The 18859-nt window shown below is 34.4% G+C and overlaps 1 protein-coding gene across 1 annotated transcript in view; it reads left to right on the forward strand.

Moving 5' to 3' along the window:
• The window catches only part of LOC130046609 (receptor-type tyrosine-protein phosphatase T-like), a 41676-nt gene extending 22817 nt beyond the window's left edge, over positions 1 to 18859 (forward strand). Inside the window, exons 11-28 of the mRNA XM_056146966.1 lie at positions 1760 to 1872; positions 2980 to 3047; positions 3424 to 3707; positions 4362 to 4449; positions 5278 to 5351; positions 5619 to 5655; positions 7242 to 7339; positions 8311 to 8439; positions 8601 to 8749; positions 8840 to 8975; positions 9363 to 9509; positions 10354 to 10447; positions 11181 to 11254; positions 11344 to 11478; positions 11915 to 12034; positions 12330 to 12472; positions 17412 to 17547; positions 18049 to 18859. Coding sequence (XP_056002941.1) covers positions 1760 to 1872; positions 2980 to 3047; positions 3424 to 3707; positions 4362 to 4449; positions 5278 to 5351; positions 5619 to 5655; positions 7242 to 7339; positions 8311 to 8439; positions 8601 to 8749; positions 8840 to 8975; positions 9363 to 9509; positions 10354 to 10447; positions 11181 to 11254; positions 11344 to 11478; positions 11915 to 12034; positions 12330 to 12472; positions 17412 to 17547; positions 18049 to 18126 — 2103 coding nt within the window. The 3' untranslated portion in view covers positions 18127 to 18859. The remainder of the gene's footprint in view (positions 1 to 1759; positions 1873 to 2979; positions 3048 to 3423; positions 3708 to 4361; positions 4450 to 5277; positions 5352 to 5618; positions 5656 to 7241; positions 7340 to 8310; positions 8440 to 8600; positions 8750 to 8839; positions 8976 to 9362; positions 9510 to 10353; positions 10448 to 11180; positions 11255 to 11343; positions 11479 to 11914; positions 12035 to 12329; positions 12473 to 17411; positions 17548 to 18048) is intronic.

Below are 18859 nucleotides of genomic sequence, written 5' to 3' on the forward strand. Positions count from 1 at the left end.
TATGCAAAAATCGTATCTTCACGGATTATTGATTAATCAAATTTTAATCATTCATTACTCTGTTAAGTTCATCGAAACTGAATATGAAATGGTCGCGTCTGTTTTCGAGTGTCGTTGAAATGCATGTGCAATTTGTATATCCCATTCCTCTTCCCAAAGACAGATGTTAAATAAACTATACATCTTATCTACGTGTGTACGTGTATGAAAACAGATAAAATGATTTAAAAAAACTTCTCTTCATGAAAGATTGAAAAATGCATGTATTTGAGCGGGAAGAGGGTTGTGAACGGTCTGCACGAAACGATAGGCATGACCTGCACGCTTTGAATTTTTTTCCGGCATTATTTGTTTCATCCTGGGGTTAGTTAAAGCAAGGAATAGTTAAATTGACGTATGAACACGTTGGAATAAAAGGAAATGAATATTTTTGAACTTCGGAATTAAAGGGAAAAGATGCATAAATTGTACCGTCATAGAATATTGATTATTCAACTTTATTTATACATTGCTTTATTAAATTCATTGAATAAGTCGCATCTGTTGCGCTGTTTTTGTACATTCAAGCTGATTGCCGTTAAAACATGTGTGCAATTAGTATATTCCAGGTCTCTTCTCAAAGACAGATAAATGATTAAAAAAAACTTCGTGTCAGGTAAGACTGGAACATATTCTCGGGCGGGGGGGGGGGGTCATCAAGACATTGCATTAGCCAGTCAATAAGAACGTGTCACCTTGGATAAGAAGGGGAAATACAAAACAAAAAGAAGCAATCAAAATATGGTTGAAATAGATTGAGAAACAAATCAAGTATATAAATGAATAGATAAAACAAATAATAACTAACTTCAGTAATGACCAACATATATGCGACCGGATCTAACATCCAATTTTAATTAGATTGTTGCATTTGCCTTAATATTAAACCTATAGAAAACTGCATTCATTTGTGAGAGACAAAAAGGTATAAACACCTCTTTTGTCATACTTCAATTGCCCCGCTGATTTTCACACAATCTGTACGAATGTTAATTTCAAATACCCGGATTAGCTGACCTCTATTGTGGTTTAAAAATTTGCGTGGAATATACAAGTTATACACAGGTCGGTCTTTGCATTATGCAGACAGTTCCGATAAACAATTTTGAGTATTTTTTATTTAAAAAGAGAAGCTTGATCATACAAATGTAATAAGACAAATAAATTATTCCTATATTAAAAAAAAACTACCGCGGGCAGATATCTACATGTTTCTGCACTTGTTAGAAACAACCAAAGGTGATAAAATGGTATCGGATTTTTCTCTGCCCAGTGATTATATGATAAACTCGGTTTCTCTCTTTCTCTCTCTCGATTATTTGCAGATTTTCACTGTTGAAAGTCCTTCTTAGAGACATTTTGAAATAATTGCTTGGATTCTCAACAATGTATACCTCTCCTATATGACTTGCACGGTTTGTACGTTTCTAAGGGCGTGGTGTGAACGATCTGCACGTTTCTATCGGCGTGGCTTGATCATGCACGGTACCATTCTTGCACGAAACGATTTGCACGGAACGGTGAACGGTCTGCACGAAACTGTGAACGTTTTGCACAGAACGGTGAACGGTTTGCACGGAAGGAAACGAAACGCTTTGGAGGTGTAGTAGCACGCTTCAGGGTCTGTACATCGTTTAAGCCTACATATAATCATACTATTGATCTATATGCATGCTGCATCCAGATTCTTTGTCATGACCCTTTGGAGTTTATCTTTTAGGTGAACAAACAAGAACATGCAAATACAGTCGACAGCGCTCCGATTATAGGTGGGGTCGCGGCGGCTGTCATTTTATGTATCGCTGTTGTTTTAGTTGTGATCGTGTTCAGAAGGTAAACTTGTTACATTTCTCTTATTTGTAGACACAAAAATCTCTAACAGAGGAATATCAATTCTGCAAAAGTTTTTCTTACGGTATTTTATGGAATATAAATTAATCTAGCCAATAGTTGTTTATCGTATATTATGAAAGATATTTTTTATCCAAATTTGATGAGCGTCCTTCATGTGATTGCATATATTTTCATCATTTTATCTAAATGAAAGGTGAAGATAACGAACAGTCATCAATCTCATAACTCCTGTAAGCAATACAAAATAGTTAGACAAACACGGACCCCTGGACACACCAGAGGTGGGATCAGGTGCCTAGGAGAAGTAAGCATCCCCTGTCGACCGATCACACCCGCCCTGAGCCGTATATCCCGATCAGGTAAACGGAATAACCCGTAGTCAAAATCAGTGTGCCAATATATGCATGAAACACGTTGGGACAGCATTTGACCCAATGATATGCTGTATTGACGAAATAGATCGTTATAACGACCATAGCATTTGCGCAATATTGGCTTCAATCGAGACTGTTGAAACCTCTGTACCATCAACTTGTTTGTCAGTAGCTTGCCTCGATTTAAACACTGACTATACGCAGAACAAGCTCTTGTGTATCGAATCAGTCGAGAGATATAAACACCATATGCAGGTGATAATGGAACATTGCTACAAAAATATGAGAAGTTGACGATGGAGAAGCTGGAATCATACCGTTTGTCATACAGTTGAGTTGTCAGTTATCCGTTAATGTCTACTTTCAATAAAATGTATACCGAACAATTTTGAGACATACAGAAAAAAGCTCTGGCATTCCGTACCCGAGATTCTGTTACTAAATAATCATTGTATCAAGTATCTAATGAAAAACAAAGCAGTTTAAGTGAACATGCCATTTATTATCATGACGTAATAACCCAAGATCAAACAAATTGAATAATAAACCAAAAATACAAAATTAATTGACTGGGACAAATGAATACGGACCGTTTACTACATGTAATGACTAGGTTTGCAGATGAGCAAATAAATATGTAAATTACACAAATTCGTCCAAGCCAATAACGCATGTTACACATACGATATGTACATGTAAATGATATTTTTAGAATGAGGTCGACTAAAACAAGATCGGATCCACCTCCTCAAGCGAGACCTCCAACGGAAAATTTATATCGTAAGAAAAAGTTTCGTTTTTATATATGTCTATACAGGCACATATGCAATATATAGAACCAGTGATCAAATAACTCCCTTTTTCCAAATGTCAGTTTGATTTGATACCTTTTCTTTGCATTGACTTTATTTTCTTTTACTAGTATCGCTGAAAACAAAGTATCGGGAATTAAAGTGATTTATCACTATAATTATGTTTGATATATAAAAAGAAAATAAGATAGCTTTACATAGAAAGGGAACTGTGCTGTCAACCATATACAGGGATTTGTCTGTATTAAAGTATATATAGAACATTCTTGACTATTTGACTCTGATCAAACGAATTATAGATCAAATGCAGTTTCTCAAATTAGCAATGATTATATTTTCTGTAGAGAACAACGACAAAGTAGGTCAAACTTTCACCAACATCTACGAGAATCTGGATCCAAAAGATAAGCTCATCTCAAAACCGAAAAGGAAATCAACTCCTGTCACAAACGCGAAGAAATACGAAACCAAGACTGATTACGACACTGATGACGAAGGCGTAGGGAATCCCTATGGTGATCTGTACATAAATGAAGAAACCATTGCCGATGTTCCCGTCAGTCAGCTAGAGAGTGTTATTGCCGAAAAAAAGAAAGATGAAGAGAATGGATTTAAAAGAGAATATGCTGTAAGTTATGGTGATGAGATCAAGAAAACAAGTGAAGATTGAACTGTACGTACAAGGAATGACGTTGTATTTCAAATGAAACAACATGTATAATTGATTTGAGGATGTTCTTTTAAAAGTTCATTGGTCTACCATTTTCTTTAATTGAGGACATATTGTTAACATGTAGTGACACGTCCCTTCATGTAAGTTCTGTAAACATTGATCAAATGGTATCTAAGAAGTAAATTTTATTTTTGAAAATACATAACAGCATGAACTGTAACGCTTTATGTCAGCATTATTCATGAGGCGTTATCGCGTGAATCGTTGTCGTGCATACTCTCGTGTCATTTTAAAATGAAATTCATTTATCATATTTACATTTTACTATCGATTCTCTCAGAATATTCCCAGCCGTTAAAATAGTCGCACTGTATTTATAAAGATTCATATACACATTGTTAACGTTCATGAAGAAATTAATATTTCCATTGGTAAAGATCTAAAAGGTTAAAACGGGAAATAAGTTAGTTTGAAAATGATGTTGGCTTAAAAATCTGTAAAGTCACTTTGATCAGCATCTCGTTTGTATATATAAATTGTTCATAACCTGATGTATCTAACGTACAATTAAGGAGAAGAAATTCTAATTATCTGTTATTCTTCCTGTAGATGTTGCCGTACGGGGAACAACACCAGTGTGGTGCCGGAAAGCGACCCGAAAACGTGCCGAGAAACAGATTTAAAACGACTTTCCCGTGTATGTTTTCATGATGATATGTTATAAAAGAATCCCTGCTGAATAGAGTAACTGTATTTTATCTACATATTCTCTATTTCTGCACAAGTCTAACGGAGAATATAAAAGCAACAACAAATGTGGGACCTGGAATTTATTCTGTCCCCATTCATCTCAAATGATCATGTGCCATGGAGCGCAATTTCTGTTTGTTTTTATACTTTTGTAGTAACCTGCATATGCGAGTATCTAACGTTGATAGCGATGACGTTTATAACGATTTGAACACCGCTGTTGAAGGAATACTTTTGATAATTATAACTACTGGTTTATATATAACTTCGACATTGGGCTAACTCATTTACATGTAATATTCAACTTTCATTAACTTGTAAAGGGCACCTCCATGGGCTTTATGAAACAGAAATTACAAGGAGTAGCTAAATGTGGTAGCAAGGGGTAGCCTGATATCCAAGAATGTGGTGCACTTATTCTCTGTGTTGGTACTGATATACAGAAAAGACGACTATAGCAATCAATTATGTTAGTGCTCACATTTTGAACGAATCCAGCACTACAGTAATCTGATAAAAAATACGCTGAAAGTATTTTCTTGTGTATCATTTGAAAATGATAAGAGAAATCCATGTTTCAAATGAGAATGTTTAACCATGACATCGTCTCTCTATTTCCTTTTTGGCTACATAAAAAGGCTTTACTTCGATGTCGGGATCCCTCACGTACCTTCCATGCTTTTCTCGCTCAGCGCGGTTTCTCGGACCAGATTGAAAACGTTTGTATGATTTTTTTTAAAACTAGACACATATCTGTCTTATTTTTTGTTTACAGATGATCATTCCAGAGTCATTTTAAAAGGATATAATGGAACATCGTCTGACTATATCAATGCCAATTATATCAATGTGAGTCGACATTATGAACTAGTAGTTGAAGAAACTAAATGTTTATGTTTTCTATATTAAGTAAGTCTGAAATAGAGTAAGAATTCATTTTTTGAAAGAAAATTGATTGCACAAATTAAAGATTGTCAAAATGTTTGTAAACTTCTCGTATTCATAAATGTGTGAATTCAGTTTAAGTTATAATGACGAAGATCGTTATACTGTGTGTTCTTAATACCTAAGTGTTCCACATTTGTGTTTCCACTTTCTATGTTTATTTCATTTAAGGGAACAGACGAAGAGAATGAATACATAGCTTCACAAGGTATTTGTTATCTATCTATCTATCTATCTATCTATCTATCTATCTATCTATATATATATATATATACCTTAATATGTATACATAATGAAATGTTTATTCGGTATTTACATGCATGCCAATGTACATAAATATGTACCTAAGATGACCCACGATATAGTTGCGAATGTATATTTCCAATCTGGTCCTTTGATATGTACGGATGTTTACATTAGGAGGTCTTTATGTGAGTTTACATGTAGTAAACCCACTTGTCTGAGCCTGTGACTACCATACCTTTTCACATACAACCCCTGCCGATCACGGAGATCGAACTGAGGTCGTAGAAATGATAAGCATTAGCGCTACCCGGACATCCTACACGTGTAGATTTATGTTTTACACTGTATTTCAGCTGATTTCACATGTTAAGAAAGATAAGAATACAGTCTGACATTGTTAGTACGAAAAGTTTCTGAAATGTATATCAAGTATACTGCTGTGTTTAGTTAGCTGCTGACCGTAGATTAATGATGGATTCGAACCTAGTTATTCGGACGCGTTGTAGATGTTCATCATCAATGATGCGATCCAATCGAGTCAATTTGAAAGTCTTGATTCCATGCAAAACCACTGGAATCAATGTACTGTCTTGATGACAGAATGTAAGAGAAATTAAAAATCGCTAAAACGCATCAAAGATGCGTATGGCCGAGTTACAGTTTGGTAAATTATTCCCGCTTGCATTCATGAAGTAAAAACAAACGCACGTATTTAATAAAGTTTATAAGAATGAAGCTTTGAATGGCCGCAATAGGTATTTATTTTGATAATGACCTTTGTTCTTTAGATTTCAAAAGCAATATGAATCCTGAATGCAATCAGGATTTGAAGTCCGATAAACATGCTCCAGCAAGTACATGTATAACAGATAGAGGCAAGCTCAAATCTACAGTATATAGTGAAGAAGAGACCTTGACCTTTGACCCTTTAACCTAAAAATGATTAGGAGCATTCCTCTTTCATATGAGATCAAAATATGGAAGTATGACAAAGATGCATCGATTAGTATGAAAGTTAGAGACCGAACAGGCTAAATGTATGGCATTTAGTGACAAAGTGAGCTTGACCTTTGACGTTTTGACGTGAAAATAAGTTGTAACCTTTCTCGTTTGGATGTGATCATGTTATGTAAGTTTTACAAAGATGCCCCTAGTAATATGAAAATTAGAGAACGGACAAGCTCAAATATATGGCATTTAGTGATTAAGTTGCCTTGACCTTTGACCTTTTGACCTCAAAGTAAATAGGAACCTTCCTCTTTTGAATGGAATTATGTTATGTAAGTCTCACAAAGTTGCATAAAATAGTAGGAAAGTTAGAGACCGGACAAGGTAATTGTGGACGCCGCAAGCCCGCCCGTCTGCCCGACTGGATGCCTATCCTTCGCTAATTTAAAAGCCGTGACTTGCTACGCAACTCGGCTAAAATCAACACGAAAATGAAATCTCAAGCGTCTGGACTGTACAGAAAGTTAAAGTGGTAATGAAATATGTAGGCATGATACATTAATTTGCAAAGTGTCTTTTTTATATCACAATGTCTTCCAGGACCTAAACAAACCACCCTGGTGGATTTCTGGGCGATGATATGGCAGGACAATGTTAGTCAGATTGTGATGTTGACAAATCTTAAAGAGGGAGTCAAGGTAAATCTTTACAGTAAAGAACCTCTCAGGGATTAAAGATTGGAATTCAGAAAAGCTATAGTATTCGTGGAGGTACATAACCCAATGTACTTTCAGAGATAGAATCTAGGGGCGGATCCGTAGAATGTTTAAAGGAATGAGTTTCAACATTAGAAGGTACTTTTCCAGGCCGTAATCTGGGATTTCACCCGTCAAGATGTTTAAAAACAAAGCACGTTCCTTTATTCGAAATTGTCCTACCATGTGGTTGGGGGTTATAACCGTTATAACCGTTATTCTCATCCAAATTCTTCACTTCAAATTAATTATGTGTTAATAATCAACTGGAATAAGGTGCAGAAATGAATAAGATATACACAGTAAAACTTTAATCTCAAAAACGAAATCAGTCGAGATGTGAAAAAGAAAATGAAAACGAAACTTTGTAAAGCTGGGGTTGAAGATCAGACTATTAAAAAAACCTTGTGTGATAAAAATAGAGAGCAAGTTATCTTATATGTGTGTGACAGTTTGACATATGTAACTTCAAGGTTTTTAGGAGTCATTTCGAACAAATTGATACTTCGACATTTTATTCAGTTTATTATTATTGTTTTGTAACGGTCATTGTGGTCATTCTAAGATTATTTTACTGTGATGATTTTTCCTCACTGAATCAAATTAATATCCAAGTAACAGAATTTACTATTACCTCCATGATATGGTAACTGATTAATGCTATTATGTTATTAAGGAAAGTTCAATATCGTGTCAGTTATAATGTTTGCATGAAAACTTATTTCTACACGATTGATATTACGAGTGGTAAAACAGGATCAATAAAATGCTGACATTGAATACCTTTGAGCGTACAAATAACATCTTGTGCTTGAACAAGTAGAAGTTTAAAAATAGTTTTGTTCATTAACTATAGACATATTTAAAGTATTCGCATTTAAAATTAATATTGATGACATGAATGCTATTTACAGAGAAAGTGTACACAGTACTGGCCAGAAGAAATGAAAACCAGAGCTTTTGGACAATTTGTGGTGAAATCTGTGGAAGAGAAAAAATATGCGTTTTACATCATCAGAAAACTCTCCGTTTCACACAAAGAGGTAATATAGACTGTTTCTTAAATAGATACAGTTTGCATGGGCGAAATAATAGAAAACCAAGCAATAGAAAGAAATCTTGTCGAATAATTCAAAACAAATATCTATATCAATCTATATTCCCATACATCTATACACTTGTTAACATTGTTCTGTATTTTCAGCTTAAAAAGTCCCGCGTTGTCACACAACATCACTACACCTCCTGGCCGGATCACGGGACTCCAGATCCGCTCTGTTTGGTTGTTTTCCATGACCATGTGACGAGGACAAAACCCAATCAAAATAAAGCACCGATTGTTGTACATTGCAGGTAAAAAAAGTTGCTTCAAGTTTGATAAAGGATATGAGGTGAAATGAATTGAAAACTTTGTGCTTTTTATATGGACTTGGTATTTTTCAGTGCCGGAATAGGGCGGACTGGGACATATATCGCCCTGGATGCTTTGTATAAAGCCGGGAAGGCGACGGGCAAAGTCAATATAGCGGAATACGTGAAGACAATGAGGGCAAATCGAATGAACATGGTCCAAACCTATGTAATTCAACCTTAGTTTTCTTATACGCCGTAATCATTGATGTATATTATCTTTCAATATGAATATTGATGAATATTATGAATAGTAAATGCGAGTTTGAAATATTTGTGGAGAAGTACATGGTTTGAATTAAGAAGTATTCCTTTTATCAAAATGAAAGTATGGGGTGATATATCATATACATGTAAAACTTATACAGGTACCAATTTTAATGCACCAGATGCGCATTTCGACAAATAATGTCTCTTCAGTGATGCTCAACCGAAATGTTTGAAATCCGAAATATGTAATAACAAAAAACCTGATAAAAATGATCAAGAAAAATAATTTAATCCTTCCATCTTATCATGTATTCGATTTTGCTAATCAGTCGATTTCCCATTTCAGGAACAATACATGACGGTGTTTCTTGCTCTGAACGAATATTTTAAATCTGCTGTTGACACCCAGAGTCTTAATCAGTTCATACAGAAGGCAGAAAATTTGGCCGGAGACCAGCCAGCCAACCAGACGACAATTAGGAAGGAGTTTGAGGTGCGTGTGGATTCACTTGAATTTGTATTAAACTAGTTTAAGCTGGTTGATTTGTGTGTGTTGAAAATAATAGAACACTGTAGAAATACAAGCTCATGGCCAATGTAAAATTTTGGGACCACTAGATGTGCTCCAGTTTCTGTCATCTTGCCACAAATGCTTCCGTTTGTCGCCCGGAATTGTTCTGACATTATTAATTGGAAAGAACACAATCTCCCCGATTTGTTTTACGACAGAAAATTCAATAGAAAGGATTTTACATGCTACAGTAATTATGTTATTTTTAATGTACAATGCCCCGGACTGGTCATGAATTGCACTTTTTGTAGCATATTGAACATATTCGACTGTAATGACGTAGTTTGTGACATCACAATTACAAATGAGCAGCGCCAATGTTTACTTATCCTTTTCGTCCCCGTTGGGACATAAGGCTTCAACAAGTTGTCTCCATCTACCTCTGTCCTTTGGGAATCCTGTTCTGGGGCATTTACAGTAATTATGTTATTTTTAATGTACAATGCCCCGGACTGGTCATGAATTGCACTTTTTGTAGCATATTGAACATATTCGACTGTAATGACGTAGTTTGTGACACCACAATTACAAATGAGCAGCGCCAATGTATATCGTGCTTTTGTGACAAAAATATATTTTTTGTGTTCAACAATACATAACAACCAGTCATCGCCCTAGCTCTGAAATACTTTTCTAATTTCCTATCATTACACTGATGAAGCCTGGCATTGTCGACAGAAGGGTTTTTTGTATAAAATATGGTCGTACAGTTATATTTTGTACGTACTTCAGAAATGAAATATTGAAATCTTATTTTGTTTTTCAGCTCTTGATGAAAATAAGACCTATGTACACGCCAACAGATTATAAAATTGCTAGCCAACACAATTCGAACAAAAACGGATATGATTTATTACCACGTGAGTATTATGATTTTACTTTTTATTTTCAGAAAATACGATATCATACCTCCTCGTTCTAACTATAGAGAACGACTCACATATTAAGGGTATCAATTTGGATCGTATATATTAGGATCATTGTTGTGTTGGAAAATTTTATTTTTGTAGTATTCAGCTGCAATTGTGGTAAGGCACCACTACAATATGATCAATAAGATTGAAATTGCATAACCCACATTAGATGTGCGTGATGATGATAATTCAGAGCTTTGGATTGATATGACTTTAGTCTAGTTTCATCTAAACACTATTTTATGATGATAATTCATGATAATATCGGACAACAGGCCGTGTCTATTTAAGTTCTCTCTATAAATTTAGTTTCCTTATTGAGAGAAGTAAAACTTAGATGAGAATTATGCAGATGATGAATTATTGATATATAGACTACAAATTGTTTTCTACATATTATCAAATGTTCCAATATTACAAGTTCCATTGGTTTGTAGTTTGCTCCTTGATCACGCGAGATGTTATATCAATGTCGAAGTACTACAGCAATTTAACATTATTATTTGCAGGCAATTTTTGTATGAAGTATTACAAAATGCTTAGGTAGACTGCTATTTAGAAATGCAGATTTTTTGTAAATACGATACCTTATTCTAACGTTAAATTTTGATGAAGATGTAATACAGTGTTTAGCATAGAGAAATGTTTATAACAATTAGTATTTTTCTAATCAATTTAGTTGACAAGTACAGCTTATATCTAACATCATCGGTTGCAAAACGTGAAAACTTCATCAATGCCATCCATGCCCCTGTGAGTACGATTCAGACAAGAAATATTAACATTACAATGCTATACCCCCAAAGTATCTAAAGTGCAACTGTGCCTTATTTATTCTCCAGTCATACACAGATGATAGGACCTTCATAGTGACGAATTATCCATCAGCAGAGGGCGCTGTGGACTTTCTTCGTCTGCTCAATGACCATGAATCCAATACCGTGATCTGCATGGATCCGTTACGTGAAATAAAATCGGTTTGTATTTGTATTAGAATAATCGACATGCAATATGGATACCCGTTTTTTGAAATCACTTTCAAGAAATTGATTAGTATGTCGGGTAATGGTGAATACTTCAATTTCTTGATTGTCGCTTGTATCTTTGTTAGGTTTGTTTCATTTAAAGTCAAATGCTATTTATAGAAAAATACATGATATATCCCGGAGTCCATGTTTGTTCTACTCCCAATTTTGTATTCTTGTAAAAAGATTTATGAGATTAATCAGCGTACGTTATATTCACCGTTTCCACTTAACATCATTGCATACAGGACTTGTATCTAGCTGAATATTTCCGTATATCGTTAACGTATTTTGAATAGAATTTAAGCTAGCCAGGTGAAAAAGTAGTTTCATGGCTATTCATATACATCAGTGATCTTCATATTAAGTGTTTTTATCTTTGCTTCAGTCAAAAGCATGGTTTCCAGATGCAGGTTCGACTAAATCCTTGGCGCCTTTTGAGGTGCGTCATCAGTCTGAAAATAGCACAGATGTTAAGATCACCACAGCACAGATTTCAAGAGATGAGGTGAGTGAGACGTTTGTATACGCATCTGTTACAGACCATAGTTGCCTCTTAGAATACCTCCAAACATGGTCAAGGAAAAACGATCCTGATATTTCCCTTTAATGTTTGGACGTTTTCGTGCGAGACAAAACGTGATATTTTTCATTAAATGCGGGCCAGTTTTATTATTACTGCAGCTGCTGTGTTGAATTGTTGTCGTGCTGTACGGATAGTAAGGCTAGAAACCAGACAATGATTGCTGTAGTTACACATACTTACATTTCTTGTAGACATATCAGATCTTTATTCATTTCAGGAGACTCCTCAGCTTATAACAATAGTAGAACCACAAGGACCAGTGCAGTCTTCCGGAACTCCTCGTGACACTTCGTTTCTCCGAAACTTAGTGTCATTTGCTCAGAATCTCTCTACAGAATACCCAATCACTGTCGTCAGCAAGTAAGAAAATAAAATTCTCTCTCTCTCGGACAATGTAAATGATATATTATGCTACTACTAGTCGCGGTAGCTTAGTGGTTACAGCATTTATGTCGTGATCGGGAGGTCATATCCCCCTAGTATGGCCGCGTCGAACCTAAGACCTAAACATTGTGGGTTCAAGGTTTGTGATAATGTATATTTAATGAAATGTGTCTTGTTTTGAATGGCACCACATTAACGGTGGGCAGTGAACAGTATAAAGTTATAAATAGTGTGGTGGGAAAGTCCTCTCCCCACAGTAGCGCTGCCACCAGCTGGATTTCCCCCACCAGCAAGGGAAAATAAATACTAAACACCTGTCTGCCCTACTCAACCTCAACCTATACTTAAACATGGGTTGCGACTAAGCGACACACCTAAACAGTGTCTTAATAGGTCAGAAATAATACTCAAATCCAAAAGTCAATTGTTTATTCATTTCTAAGATAATCAACATAAGCAACATGAAGTTAACGCACCAGAGGACTTCACTCTTTCGCGTTGAAGCTAAACAATCAGTGCAATATTCACAATAGCCAGTTAAAAGAAAAGCGGATGACAAACGAGTCAATAAACGAGATGACGAGATCGACATGCGCACGAAAATCCTACTTAAAACTATTCTATAATTCATCCTCCGAAAACACATTCAAGGGGAATAACTCGGGACAAAATCAGATATGAATAATGAACGAAATATTCATATCAAGGGTATTCACTCTCGTGAGTTACTCATAAAGCAAACAATAGCTTACTCCTAAATAAAAAAAATGGGCTATAACTAGAATCTTTAATCTGTAGATTTCTCAGAGGACAATCACTCTTAAGAAATACCCTACCATAAGCCTTAAATAAATATTAAACTTCAATTTCAAATAAGAAAACAACCCTATGCTGCATTCAATACTAAATTGAATCTAAATCACAAGTTAAACTGTGAAATCTGTCACAGATTGCGTTACCATACTCTAGATAAGCAATAAATCAATTATTAATTCCCAAAGAAGAATTTCCCCAAACATTCCCTAAGATAAATCTATTACACTTATGAGAATCAAATTAATAACTAACTTACTCTAAAACACAAATAATAATCCAAATGATTTCTAAAGTTACCCAAAACAATAGAAAAAATAGAGGAGACTCAAAAATAATTAAATTAAAATATAACTTCTTTCAGAAATAAATCCTATTATTGCTCAAATAATAATAATAAAACAAACAGACGACTTACGTCGCTTCCAAATAGAGAGAGAACCAAAAAGAGAGCGAGTCTGCGCAAGTAGTCTTTTATACTCAAAAATACAGAATTCTATATTCCGCACGAGCAAATCATAGAAAAGTACAGAAAAACACCGAAATCTGTATACGACACGCGCTTGACACAGAAACTCTCAAACAGAATTCTATACTCAAATAAAGTCGAATCTTGTCCTTACATAATGAAACAATAAAGTGTTAGGATCGATCATTAAAACATTTGCAATAAAAAAATAATCATCAATACACATCGTATGTACAATGGTAAACCTTTCATATTTTCCGCATTTAAACAGATCGATAATTCTGACATACGGAACTCCTCAGTATGCTTCATACAGTCAAAGGTAAACACCAAATCGACAGGAGATTGACATATCAAAGTGAAAGTAGCTGTAATGTTTAAACACGTGTGAAAATTCATCCGTAGAGCAATATACAAGTAAGATATTCAATAATATATAGCAGCAAGTCAATTCCTTATCATATGAGAACTATGGATAACGTATGTACAACAATAATACAAAAATAAAAAAACCGATCGATACGGGGTGAAATCCTTACACTAGTAACAACACCGGTATCGTGATCCAAAAATAACTAAAATAAAACAGATATTTGAATAGAACTTTTTCTACAAGGAATTTTACGCTAAATTATATGTTGAACATTATCTAGGTTTTAGTTAAGGACTGTCGCGATGTACCGGTAAATAAAACACTTGATGTGGCTGTTGAAAACTCGCACCTAATCTATCTATTAAACTATTACCACACAATACCCGCTGAGTGGTACTTCCAAAGATTTATATACGGACAGTGCGGCGAGATTCACATGAGGTTTGATTTAATCGATGACGTTGGTATCGTTTACAACTGCATGTATTCACGAGGAAATGGCTATCATTACAATTTGTAAAGATATCAAAGGCAAAACCATTGGAAATGTAGACATTTTTAAAAATCAATTTGAACTATATACTTTCAAACAAGTTTGTATTCCTGAAGTGTAGGGGTCATGTAGAGTTAGATAAAAGGAGGAATGTACTAAATTTTATTAATTAAAAACACTATATTAATCAAAGATTAATCTATTTCCTACATGATATGCATTATACAATGAATGATCACAAGTAAACTAGGTCTTTCTGGGGATAAACTACCTATATATCACCTGACCGATGTTTTTGTGGTATTGCAATGGTATTACATGATGACTTTGAATACATAGTTTTAGCAGAACACACTGATCAGGAAGGTAATCTGCGTGTACTTGAATTTAAAGTGCTCAATAAGTATGTTAGCTCATAAACGGTCCAAACATGGATAATCCAAATTTATGTCGTTTAGTTTCGAATGTTTTCCACTTTGAAGGTGACGTCGGTATGAACTTCGATTTTAATCTTGTTCAATGTATAAATCTGAACAATTGTAACTTTGATAGTAAAAAAGGTAATATATGTTTTATCAATATGGAAGATATCCATGGTTTGACTGATCCTCCGAACGTGAAATTTAAAGTGAGAAAAATATATCCTTAATTGAAAACTAACCATACTAAAAAGCTAGACTGCATTTTTCTAATATCTAATGGATTAATGGCATTGTAATACAGCTGGAATTAATCTTGGGTACAGGTCACACCATTCAATAAATAATCATCATATTACATTTACGAAATTCAACAAAAGAAAAGATTATTGGAAATTTAATTACTTACTCATAAAGAATTAGTCATATGAGAATATCATTTTATAAAATGAAAAATACAAAATCCATTCAAAATATAAAGGTAGAATATGCAGCAACCCCATACAACCCTTTAATGGTACATTCTACAGAGGATGCAATACCACAGTGAAGAATGCTGCTATCTGATGGGATACGATTTTTGTCATATACACGATGTGTAGAATAAACAGTATATAAGAATGAGAATGAAACTAAGAATCAGAATACCCAGTAAAACGTATTCCACAGATGTCGGATTAGGCAGTTTCTACTGTATGTTTAAATATAGTTAGGTGATTAGGTATTCATGAAACAAGTACTGTATGCTACGAGGTGTAACAGCATTTTAAATCTCTAGAAAAAAGAGGCATTGCAAAACATTTATGATCTTTCAGACACATGGATGATTCTTCCAGAATCCTATGAAAGCTTAATATAACTCATACCAATGTTGAAGAACTTCTTAAAGCTTTTATCAAAAACTTGCTTGCTAGAACGAAAAGGAAACTCTAGAAAAATATTGTCGAAGTTTAGAAAGAAAGAACGAATTTGTAAATTAAACTGTAAGCCAACTTTTGTATACCAATGGATTTACCTGTATCATGAGTTCTCCATCTGACATTTTATTGGAAATTAAGAAATGTTCCAAGAATTATATTTTGGTTGCGATAACAAGCTGGTGTGGACTTGGGCACTATCATCAATAACTGAAATATCAATATATTGAATATGATGGTGTAGAAATACCAATATATTGAATCTGAAGGTGTAACAACATATGAGGAAGATTGCTGTTATAACAACCGCTTAAACATGAAAAATAATAAGGCCTGGTTGTATTCCCTACAGAATATTTGTTTTCCAATTCTCGATTACTTTCTAATATAATTAAAATGACACATGATGTCTTAATTAATAGTAATGGAAAGGAACTGCTCAAGGGCATTCCTACACTAAGTCAACCAGAATGTATTAGATGTCTACTTACGAACAGAAAAAGGTCCAGATTTATTGATGTCTACAAAACACTATGAGTCAAAATAAATAGGAAACTAGTTTAGAGCTACGACCAGAATTTATTTGAAACTTTATGTCAATATAAAATCAACTACAGAGGATATAAAACTTGTATCGTTTAATTACAGAATCATTTATTGGGTACAATGGATATTTGTATTCAATCCATTAAAATAAAAAACCATCATCTATGTTCAATGCGTTATGTAGAACTGTGAAAATTGAAACATTTATTTGTATTTTGTCCTTCATTCACTAGAATATGATCAGATTTATCATATTTAATTGATTGATGTTTTCCGCCACACTCAACAATTTTTCACTAATATGGTGGCGCCCAGTTTTTAGTGGTGGAAGAGAGAACCCAGATACATTGTACCTGGGAAGAGACCCCCGACCCTCCGAAAGTAAACTGGGAAACATTCTAACTTACCGGCGCGAGCGGGATTCGAACCCGTGCCGACAGAGGTGAGAGGCCTTGTGATTTAGAGCGCCATTCGGCCACGGAGGCCCCAATCATATTTGAATTTTTCGAAATCTGACAAAAGAATCGAATTTAATGTGATGTTTGGTCTTACTGAAAACGTCTTCCGAAACTGTTGATTGAAGTTGATGTATTTTTTGTTTTTATTGTCAAACGGTATAGAAATTCTTGTAATTTCTTATGTTTTCTAAATATAGCCAATAGAGGGGTGGGGACAAATTATTTACCGAGTATTGTAGTTTTCCGAAAAATAAAAACAAATGTTACACAGCTATCGGAGTGGTCAATCTGGCGTCGATTCTAGTATATTGTAATTATTGTAACAGTAGTACCTTACAAAAAGCAATAAGTTGCACACTTTCCAACTCGACTGATCTGGGAATCTTTATCGATCACATTTCCATGTATTTCTCTTGAATTGTTACAGAGATGGCGCCATGCTGTGTGGTGTTTTCTGTTCGGTGTATAACGTGATACAACAGCTGAAGATGGATGACAATATTGACGTCTTTACAGCTGTACGACAACTACAGACAAGGAGACCAGAATTCTGTTCTTCTCAAGTATGTACTAATCGACCACTACTAATTATGTACCAATCAAACACTACTAAGTATATACTAATGGGCAACTACTAAGTATATACTAATTGACCACTACTAAGTATGTATTAATGGGTCACTACTAAGTATGGACTAATTGGCCACTATACTAAGTGTGGACTAATGGGCCACTATACTAAATATGTACTAATAGGCCACTACTAAGAAACTCTGTTTCAACTTAATTAATAATTAGACCACTGCTATATTGATACAAGAGCATGTGACCATCCTTTTTGCGTAGTTATCACTAAACTATTCCTTGCAACTATTCTTAGATATGGAGTACGAAGTTATACACAATGCTTACTGACAGTCTCAATTACTAGCTTGTGTTTTTATTATAATTTCGTGTTTTCAATAACATAGTTCTTGGGAGAATTTTAGATACTCGGTTCTAAGATATACGCATTGCTTACTGATATACTCAATTACTAGTTCGTGTTTTTATCAAAATTTCAGGACGAGTATTTGTTGGTGTATAGAGCTGTTTGTGACTACATCGAGGCTACATCAGAAAACGTATACTACAATCAATAGAGGAGGAAGGAGCGTGATGTGTTGTTTTAATTTATCATTTTATATTGGCGTTGATGATTTGTCATTTGTCATAGTGACGTTGATAAATGTTTCATTTGGAATTGACATTGATGTTTCTCATTTGATATTGAGGTTTAGAAATAGATTGTTTTTATCGCCCTCTATTGTAATTTTATATTAAGATTTCGTTGTTATATGTATTTTATAGTTTAAAGCGTTTATGTGAGAGAGATAGAGAAAGTGGAAAGAAAATAAGAGAAAGAGATGAAAGAAATGTGTCTATGAAAGCGAACGTAGAATACATACCTTATTTAGTATTTAATATACAAGATCACGTATGTTTTACGATGAATATCACATTTACACATGTTAATAGGAGGAGTAAGCATCCTCTGTCTATATATAGTAAGGGAAAATATGCAATTGTCAATTTGAAAAAAAAAACACGAGTTTGAAATGCATTTATTTCAATGAATGTGAACAAAAGACTGATTTGAACTCGGGATCTGCGAGTTAGTATTTCATTTATTCATCCATTGAGCTACGATGACAAAGAAAGATATCGTTCAATCTAAATACTTCACAAAACATCTAAATCACCGATTTATGACGTAGAGTAGTAAAACATGTATTAGTCTTCGTTTGATGAGCCATCTTGATAGGAAAAAAAGTTGAAAAAGGCATATTCTGTTTAGCAATAATGTATTTATTAAAAAAATATTTCAACTGTGAA

Source organism: Ostrea edulis, chromosome 8, assembly GCF_947568905.1.
Source record: "Ostrea edulis chromosome 8, xbOstEdul1.1, whole genome shotgun sequence".
Classification (NCBI taxonomy): domain Eukaryota; kingdom Metazoa; phylum Mollusca; class Bivalvia; order Ostreida; family Ostreidae; genus Ostrea; species Ostrea edulis.